Here is a 9,325-nt window from a genome sequence, read left to right on the forward strand (position 1 = left end):
GCGCGCGTGCGCGGGGCGGGAAAAGGGCGGGAAGCGGCGTCGCGCGGCGGGGGAGGCGGCTGAGGAGAAAATGGCGGGAAGGGAGGTGGAAACGGGGGGGGGGGGGATTGGGGAAAAATGAGGGAAATTGGGAAAAATGAGGGAAATTGGGAAAAAGTGGGGGAAGCGAAGGATAAAGGAGGGGTTTGGGGGGTTTTGAGGGGATTTGGGGGGGTTGAGGGGGGAAAAGGGGGATTTGAGGGGGAAAATGAGGGGAAATGGGGGGGTTTGAGGGGAGTTTTGAGGAGAAATGGGGGCTTTTGCGGGGGGATTTGAGGAGAGATGGGGGTTTGAGGGGGAATATGAGGAGAAATGGGGGTGTTTGAGGGGTGATAGAGGGGAAAAATGGGGGAATATGAGGAGAAATGGGGGTTTTGAGGGGTGACAGAGAGGAAAAATGGGGGAATATGAGGAGAAATGGGGGTTTTGAGGGGTGACAGAGAGGAAAAATGGGGGAATATGAGGGGAAAAATGGGGGAATATGAGGAGAAATGGGGGTTTTGAGGGGTGATAGAGGGGAAAAATGTGGGAATATGAGGGGAAATGGGGGTTTTGAGGGGTGATAGAGGGAAAAATGGGGGAATATGAGGAGAAATGGGGGTTTTGAGGGGTGATAGAGGGGAAAAATGGGGGAATATGAGGAGAAATGGGGGTTTTGAGGGGTGATAGAGGGAAAAATGGGGGAATATGAGGGGAAAAATGGGGGAATATGAGGAGAAATGGGGGTTTTGAGGGGTGATAGAGGGAAAAATGGGGGAATATGAGGAGAAATGGGGGTTTTGAGGGGTGACAGAGAGGAAAAATGTGGGAATATGAGGAGAAATGGGGGTTTTGAGGGGTGATAGAGAGGAAAAATGGGGGAATATGAGGGGAAAAATGGGGGAATATGAGGAGAAATGGGGGTTTTGAGGGGTGATAGAGGGGAAAAATGGGGGAATATGAGGGGAAATGGGGGTTTTGAGGGGTGACAGAGGGAATGGAGGGGGAAATGAGGGTAAATAGGGGTGTTTAAGGGGGCATATGGGGGAATTTGAGGGGAAATTGGGGGGTTTGAGGGGTGCTGGAGGGGGAATTTGAGGGGAAACGGGGGAGTTCAAGGGGGAATTTGAGGGAAAAGGGGGGAATTCGGGGGGTGAGGGGAAATCGGGACGTTTGAGGGGAAATATGGGGGGAAATGGAGGGGCGCGAGGGGGGATTGGGGGACACGAGGGGTCTCGGGGGGGGGGGGGGGAATGGGGCGAATCTGGGGCATTTTGGGGCTCCCCATGGGCGCAGGCAGCTTTGGGAGGGGGGGGGGTGCAGGCAGGAGAGAGCTCCTCACGTGACTGAGCCCCCCCCTCTTCCTTCCTCCTCCTCCTCCTCCTTCACCTGGGGGGGAAAGTCCGCTCCCCGTTATCAGCGTCTCGGCCGGAGAGGGGAGACCGAAGGTCGTCGGCAAGGAGAAAGGGGGGAGACACGCTTCGCTCGCCCGCCAGGTATTTTTAGGGGGGTCCCACCCCAATAACCCCCTTTTTTAGCCATCAGCCCCCCCTAAATCCCTTCTTTTCCCTCCAAAAAAACCCCCAGGAGACCCCCACCCCCCCCATTCCACGAGGGAGCGGCGCCGCTGAGGGAGAACCGCCCCCCTGCGCCGCCGTCAGGAAGAGGGGAGCCAATAAACAACACCCCCCCTCCCCCCAACACCACCACCACCACCCCCCCCCAAAAAAAACAAACAACCAAACAACACCCCCAGGCCGCCATGACGGAGGGTACCCGGCAACGGGGTCCCCCCTCGGAGAAAGGGGACCCCCCCGAGAAAGAAGATGGAGGAGGAGGAGGGGACGATGGCGGCGGCGGCGGCGTGGCCTTGAAGAAGGAGATCGGGCTGCTCAGCGCCTGCGGCATCATCGTGGGTGAGTTTGGGGGGGGGCCCGCACCCCCCTGACGTCCCCCGTGTCCCCCGAATCCACACCCCCCCCCCCCCCAGGCTGCGAACAGCCGCTGATGTCCCCCCGATGTCCCCCGGGGCAGGATTTCCCCCCAAAACACCCATCCGGGGGGGGGGGGGGGATTCCCCCCCCCTCGACACCCGTAAGGGGGCTGTTTGGGGGTCCCCCCTTCGCCTTTTGGGGTGGGGCAACAGTCGGCGGGGTCACAGCCCCGCGGGACCCCCCGAACGCCCCCCGCCCCGAGAGGCGCGGGGCGCCCCCACGCCCGTGCGGGAACTCCGACCGGCCGTTGGGTGCGTGGGGGGGGGGGGGGGGGGGAGTGACGCCCCGCGACGTCACCGGCTGACGTCGTTGGGGGGGCGTGATGATGTCACCCGGCAGGCAACATCATCGGCTCGGGGATCTTCGTCTCCCCCAAGGGGGTGTTGGAGAACTCGGGCTGCGTGGGGTTGGCCCTGCTGGTGTGGGGGGCGACGGGGGCGGTGACGGCGGTGGGGGCCCTCTGCTACGCCGAGCTGGGCGTCACCATCCCGCGCTCCGGCGGTGACTACGCCTACGTCAAGGAGATCTTCGGGGGGCTGGCGGGGTGAGTCCGCGGCGGGGGAGGGGGGGCCGGATCCGCGGGGCGGGGGGCCGGCGGGGCAGGGAGCGGTGACGGTTCGCACCCCCCCCCGGGGCAGGTTTCTGCGGCTGTGGATCGCGGTGTTGGTCATCTACCCCACCAACCAGGCCGTCATCGCCCTCACCTTCGCCAACTACGTCCTTCACCCGCTCTTCCCCACCTGCCAAGCTCCCGAGCCCGGGCTGCGCCTCCTGGCCGCCGCCTGTCTGCGTGAGTAACCCCTGACGATGCCTGTACCTCCGCCTGTATGTCGGGGGGTGGGGGGGAGCGCCTGCCTACAGGCGGATGGGCATGTGGTGAGCGCCCACCTACAGGTAGACGGGCCGAGGGCGAGCTCCTGCCTACAGGCAGATGAGCTCCCGCCTACAGGCGGACGGGCACGTGGTGAGCTCCTGCCTACAGGCAGACTGGCACAGAGCGAGCTCCTGCCTGTTGCCTGTACACGGTGAGCTCCCGCTTACAGGCGGACGGGCACGTGGTGAGCTCCCGCCTACAGGCGGACAAGGGCCCGCCTGTTGCCTATGTGTGGTCACTGCCTGCCTACAGGCAGACAGGCACAGGGCGAGGTCCTGCCTACAGGCGGACGAGCTCCTGCCTACAGGCAGACTGGCACAGAGCGAGCTCCTGCCTGTTGCCTGTACACGGTGAGCTCCTGCTTACAGGCGGACAAGCGCCCGCCTGTTGCCTATACGTGGTCGCCGCCTGCCTACAGGCAGACGGGCACAGAGTGAGCGCCCAACTACAGGCGGACAGAGCGAGCTCCTGCCCGCCGCCGGCTGACACCGGGGGGGGGGGGTTGTTCCCCGCCGCCGCCTGTTGTTTGGGGGCTCCAGGGGGTGCCCCCCGCCGCCATTTTGTGTCCCCCCCGCCGCCATTTTGTGTGTGTGTGTGTGTCCCCCCCGTCCCCAGTGCTGCTGACATGGGTGAACTGCGCCAGCGTCCGCTGGGCCACCCGGGTGCAGGACGTCTTCACCGCCGGCAAGCTCCTGGCCCTCGCCCTCATCATCGGCACCGGCCTCTTCCAGATCTGCAAGGGTCAGCGCAACACCCCCCGCAACACCCCCCGCAACACCCCCCCCAACCCCCCGTGTCACCCCTTCCCCCCCCCAACCGCGGTCCGCCTGCCCCTCCGCACCCCCTCTAATTACCCCTACGGCCCCTCCCGCCTGCTCTAATTACCCCTAAGCCCCCCCCCCCCCTTATTGCCCCCCTAATTGCCCCCAGCCCTAATTACCCCCAGGGCCCCTCTAATTGCCCCCAGCTGCCCCATGTTCCTCCTAATTGCCCCTAGGGCCCCTCTAATTACCCCTAACACCCCTCCCACCCCCTAATTACCCCCAGGGCCCCCTAATTACCCCTCAGCCCCCCTCTGTTTACCCCTAAGCCCCCCCCACCCCCCCCTAATTACCCCCAGCTCCCCCCTAATTACCCCCAGGGCCCCTTTAATTACCCCTCTGCCCCCCCTATTTACCCTTAACCGCCCCCAATCACCCCCAACCCCCTTTTAATTACCCCCAGCTGCCCCACACTCCTCCTAATTACCCCTATGGCCCCTCCCACCCCCCTAATTACCCCCAGCCCCCCCCCCAACTGCCTAATTACCCCTAGTGCCCCCCTAATTGCCCCCAGCCCTAATTACCCCCAGGGCCCCTCTAATTACCCCCAGCTGCCCCACACTCCTCCTAATTGCCCCTAGGGCCCCTCTAATTACCCCAAGACCCCTCCCACCCCCCTAATTACTCCCAGCCCCCCTTAATTACCCCCCACACCCCCTCTATTTACCCCTAAGCCACCCCACCCCCCTCTAATTACCCCCAGCCCCCCCTTAATTACCCCTCAGCCCCCCAACTCCCCCCACCCCCCCCTAATTACCCCCAGGGCCCCCTAATTACCCCAACCCCCTCTAATCACCCCCAACCCCCCTCTAATTACCCCCAGCCCCCCTTAATTACCCCTCAGCCCCCCAACTCCCCCCACCCCCCTCTAATTACCCCCAGGGCCCCTCTAATTACCCCCAGGGCCCCCTTAATTATCCTCAGCCCCTGTAATCACCCCCAGCTCCCCCCTAATCACCCCCAGCTCCCCCCTAATCACCCCCACCCCCCTTAATTACCCCCCAGCCCCCCCAACTCCCCCCGACCCCCCTTAATTACCCCTCAGCCCCCCTTAATTGCCCCTCAGCCCCCCTAATTACCTCCAGGGCCCCCCTAATTACCCCACCCCCCTCTAATTACCCCTCAGCCCCCCTAATTACCTCCAGGGCCCCCCTAATTACCCCACCCCCCTCTAATTACCCCTCAGCCCCCCTAATTACCTCCAGGGCCCCCTCTAATCACCCCCAGCCCCCCTCTAATCACCCCCAGCCCCCCTTAATTACCCCTCAGCCCCCCCAACTCCCCCCAGGGCCCCCCTAATTACCCCTCAGCCCCCCAACTCCCCCCCACCCCCCTCTAATTACCCCCAGCCCCCCTTAATTACCCCTCAGCCCCCCAACTCCCCCCCACCCCCCTCTAATCACCCCCAGCCCCCCTTAATTACCCCTCAGCCCCTCTCATCACCCCCACCCCCCTCTAATCACCCCCAGCCCCCCTCCCGCCCCCCCCCGTGCCCCCCTGACCCCCCCTTGCCCCCCCCAGGCGAGTACTTCTGGCTGACCCCCTCCCAGTCCTTCTCCTTCTGGCAGCCGCCGACGGTGGGGGGGGTGGCGCTGGCCTTCCTCCAGGGCTCCTTCGCCTACGGCGGCTGGAACTTCCTCAACTACGTCACCGAGGAGCTGGTGGATCCCTACCGGTGAGGTTTGGGGGGGGACGGACGGGACTGGGGGGGTTGGGGGGGTTCCTCACCCCTCTGTGCGTCGTCCCGTCCACCCCTCCCCCGCAGGAACCTGCCCCGGGCCATCTTCATCTCCATCCCCCTCGTCACCTTCGTCTACGTCTTCGCTAACGTGGCGTACGTCACCGCCATGTCGCCCCAGGAGCTGCTGGACTCCAACGCCGTCGCCGTGGTGAGTGGCGGGGCGGCGCCCCACCCCCACCCCCCCCGGGGCCGCGCCCTATTTAGCCCCGCCCCTTCCTCCCCCGCAGACCTTCGGGGAGAAGGTGCTGGGCGTCATGGCCTGGGTGATGCCGCTCGCCGTCGCCCTCTCCACCTTCGGCGGGGTCAACGGGTCCCTCTTCACCTGCTCGCGGTGAGTGGACACGCCCCCCCCCCGGGGCGTGATGTCACGGCCACGCCCCCGGGTGATGTCACGTGGCCACACCCCCTCGGGGTGTTGTTGTCCCCTCCCCCCCCCCCCCCACCATCCCCTTACTTACCCCTGGGGACCCTGCTCCTGGCTCCGCCCCCTTTGTGACCACGCCCACTGGGAGGGGTTGCGTGGTCAGGCCACGCCCCCCGGGAATAATGGAGTGGCCACACCCCAGGGGCTCCACCCCCCCTCTGGGCGTGGCCTGTAGCTGGCCCTGCCCCTTTAAAGAACCACAGCCCTGGGGTGGTGGGTGGCCACGCCCCATTCTTGAGGCCACTCCCCCTTCTTGGCCCCGCCCCTTCATGGAGCCACACCCACCCGGGCATGACAGGGCCTGGTCCTGCCCCCTCCCAAAGCCCCACCCCTCCCTGAAGCCACGCCCCCCCACCTCCTGGGGCTCACCCCCCTCCCCAGCCCCGCCCCTTCTAGCCCCACCCCCCTCTGACGTCACCGCCCCGCCCCTCGCAGGCTGTTCTACGCGGGGGCGCGCGAGGGGCACCTGCCGGCGCTGCTGGCCATGATCCACGTGGAGCGGCTCACGCCCATCCCCGCCCTCCTCGTCACCGTGAGTGGGCGGGGCTCGGGTGGGGTGGGGCCCTGGGGTGGGGCGGGGCCAGCCCGGGAGCCCCCGCCCACCCCTCCTGGCCGCGCCCCTTCAGTGCATCTCCACCCTGCTGATGCTGGTGACGGGGGACATCTACACCCTCATCAACTACGTCGGCTTCGTCAACTACCTGTGGTACGGCGTCACCGTCGCCGGGCTGGTGGTGCTGCGGTGGCGGCAGCCGCACCGGCCACGCCCCATCCGGGTGAGCCACGCCCCCGCCGGCACCCGCGCCCCGGGGGGGCCCCGTGTCACCCCTCAGTCCTCGTCAGTCCTCCCGGGGCGGAGTTCCGTCACCCCAACTCCTCCCAGCGTGTCCTCTTGTCACTCGGAGTCGCCTTGGGTCCTCCTGGGGTGTCCCCTTGTCACCTTGACTCCTCCTCGGGGTGTCCCCTTGTCACCCTGAGCCCTCCCGGGGGTGTCCCCTTGTCACCTTGACTCCTCCTGGGGTGTCCCTCTGTCCTCCCGGGGTGTCCCCTTGTCACCTTGACTCCTCCCGGGGTGTCCCCTTGTCACCCTGAGCCCTCCCGGGGTGTCCCCTTGTCACCTTGACTCCTCCTGGGGGTTTCCCTTGTCACCCTGAGCCCTCCTGTGTCCTCTTCGGGTGTCCCCTTGTCACCCTGAGCCCTCCCAGGGTGTCCCCTTGTCACCTTGACTCCTCCTGGGGGTTTCCCTTGTCACCCTGAGCCCTCCTGTGTCCTCCTCGGGTGTTCCCTTGTCCCCCTGACTCCTCCCGGGGTGTCCCCTTGTCACCCTGAGCCCTCCCGGGGTGTCCCCTTGTCACCCCAAGTCCTCCTGTGTCCTCTTTGGGTGTTCCCTTGTCACCCTGACTCCTCCTGGGGTGTCCCTCTGTCCTCCCGGGGTGTCCCCTTGTCCCCTTGACTCCTCCCGGGGTGTCCCCTTGTCACCCTGAGCCCTCCCGGGATCTCCCCCCCCCCCCGCCCCCGTCGTCACCCGCATCCCCGCCCTGTCACCCGCAGGTCAGCCTGTTGTTCCCGGTGTTGTACCTCCTCTTCTGGGCCGCCCTCCTCCTCTTCTCCCTCTGGTCGGAGCCCCTGGTCTGCGGCATCGGGCTGGGCATCATGGCCACCGGCGCCCCCCTCTACTTCCTGGGGGTGCGGGGGGGGCCCCGCCCCCCGGCCCTGCGCCGCGCCGTGGGTCAGTGGGGGGCGGCGGCGGTACGGGTGTTACGCTGCGGGGGTTGGGGGGCGGCCGTGGGTCACCGCCCGTCTCCCGCAGACGCCCTGACGCGCTTCGGGCAGCGCCTGTGCGTGGTGGTCTACCCCCTCTCCGGCGACGAGGCCGCCGCGACCCACGGCGACGCCGCGACCCACGGCGACGCCGCGACCCACGGCGAGCAGCAGCGGCCCCTCACCTCCCGGCCCCACGACTGAGCCCCGGGGGGGGGGGGGAGGGGCCCGCCTCCCCTCCCCCGACACGCGGTGCCTTAACCCCCATCCCCCCCCTCCCCCCAGCCCCACGGGCGCGCGGCCGCCCCACGGGCGGAGGAGGGGCGGGGCCGGGCCTGGTTGGGGGCGGGGCTTCCCCGGGAGCCACGCCCCCGCCGCCCCCCAAGCTCAGGTCTCCCCAGGTAAGACCCTGCCCATCTCCCCACAGATCCCCGCCCCCTCGGGGGGGGGGGTGTCACGTGATGTGGCCCCCCCCCCCCTTTGTTTTGTTGGTTGTTGTAGGTCCTACGTAAACGCGGGGGCGGGGGGAGGGGGAGGGGCGGCGGTTGTTGTAGGTCCGATGTAAATAAAGGCCCCTGCAGCGAAGGCGTGGGGCTGAGTTCGTCCGGGGGCGGGGCAACGTGGGTTGGGGGGAGGGGTGGGGTGTTTCTGTAGGCCCTACAGAAACGGGGGGGGGGGGGGGGGGGTCTGACGTCCGCGAAGCCGTTTGTGTAGGTCCTACGTAAACAACGACGGAGCTCGGGTGTAAACAAAGGCATTTGTGTAGGTCCTACGTAAACAACCACCAAGAGCTGATGTAAACAAAGCCGTTTGTGTAGGTCCTACGTAAACAAACGCGTTTTGGGGGAGATTTTACCTAAACAAACCCGTTTTGGGGGGTCCCGGGTGCTCTGATTCCTGTAGGTCCTACCAAAACGGAGCCGTTTGTGTAGGTCCTACGTAAACAACCACCGAGAGCTGATGTAAACAAAGCCGTTTGTGTAGGTCCTACGTAAACAAACGCGTTCTGGGGGGAGTTTGGGGCAATAAAGCCCGTTTTTGGGGTCCCGTGCACGCTAATTCCTGTAGGTCCTACCGAAACGAAGCCGTTTGTGTAGGTCCTACGTAAACAACGACGGAGCTCGGGTGTAAACAAAGGCATTTCTGTAGGTCCTACGTAAACAAACGCGTTCTGGGGGAGATTTTACCTAAACAAACCCGTTTTGGGGGGTCCCGGGTGCTCTGATTCCTGTAGGTCCTACCAAAACGGAGCCATTTTTGTAGGTCCTACGTAAACAACCACCGAGAGCTGATGTAAACAAAGCCGTTTACTGTAGGTCCTACGTAAACAAACGCGTTCTGGGGGGAGTTTGGGGCAATAAAGCCCGTTTTTGGGGTCCCGTGTACGCTAATTCCTGTAGGTCCTACCGAAACGGAGCCGTTTGTGTAGGTCCTACGTAAACAACGACGGAGCTCGGGTGTAAACAAAGGCATTTCTGTAGGTCCTACGTAAACAAACGCGTTCTGGGGGAGATTTTACCTAAACAAACCCGTTTTGGGGGGTCCCGGGTGCTCTGATTCCTGTAGGTCCTACCAAAACGGAGCCGTTTGTGTAGGTCCTACGTAAACAACGACGGAGCTCAGGTGTAAACAAAGCCGTTTGTGTAGGTCCTACGTAAACAAACGCGTTCTGGGGGGAGTTTGGGGCAATAA

The 9,325-nt window shown here is 64.9% G+C and overlaps 1 protein-coding gene across 2 annotated transcripts; it reads left to right on the plus strand.

Annotated features, from left to right (window-relative positions):
* The first annotated feature begins 1,281 nt into the window (after positions 1-1,281).
* On the plus strand, positions 1,282-8,228 carry LOC148051913 (large neutral amino acids transporter small subunit 2-like). 2 transcript variants are annotated; one of them, XM_087734973.1, is made up of 12 exons: positions 1,282-1,514; positions 1,606-1,934; positions 2,352-2,556; positions 2,651-2,802; positions 3,502-3,627; positions 5,229-5,382; positions 5,473-5,596; positions 5,676-5,779; positions 6,308-6,404; positions 6,499-6,648; positions 7,424-7,601; positions 7,683-8,228. In XM_087734973.1, exons 2-12 carry the CDS (start codon positions 1,781-1,783, stop codon positions 7,835-7,837), a joined length of 1,599 nt encoding a protein of 532 aa, XP_087591099.1. In that variant the 5' UTR covers positions 1,282-1,514; positions 1,606-1,780; the 3' UTR covers positions 7,838-8,228. The 2 variants fall into 2 exon arrangements, with proteins under 2 accessions (XP_087591099.1, XP_087591098.1); XM_087734972.1 differs by having other exon boundaries at positions 1,283-1,514; positions 1,775-1,934; positions 7,683-8,227.
* Positions 8,229-9,325: the final 1,097 nt, after the last annotated feature.

Source organism: Nipponia nippon, unplaced genomic scaffold (assembly GCF_047370975.1).
Source record: "Nipponia nippon isolate SJK-2023a ecotype South Korea unplaced genomic scaffold, ASM4737097v1 scaffold_51, whole genome shotgun sequence".
Taxonomy (NCBI): domain Eukaryota; kingdom Metazoa; phylum Chordata; class Aves; order Pelecaniformes; family Threskiornithidae; genus Nipponia; species Nipponia nippon.

Excerpts from the sequence above, each read along its gene's own strand:
- LOC148051913 (XM_087734973.1), top strand. The coding sequence starts at position 1,781 with ATGACGGAGGGTACCCGGCAACGGGGTCCCCCCTCGGAGAAAGGGGAC. Across the intron at positions 5,780-6,307 it reads TCCCTCTTCACCTGCTCGCG|GCTGTTCTACGCGGGGGCGC; the intron begins GTGAGTGGACAC and ends CGCCCCTCGCAG. Across the intron at positions 6,649-7,423 it reads ACCGGCCACGCCCCATCCGG|GTCAGCCTGTTGTTCCCGGT; the intron begins GTGAGCCACGCC and ends TGTCACCCGCAG.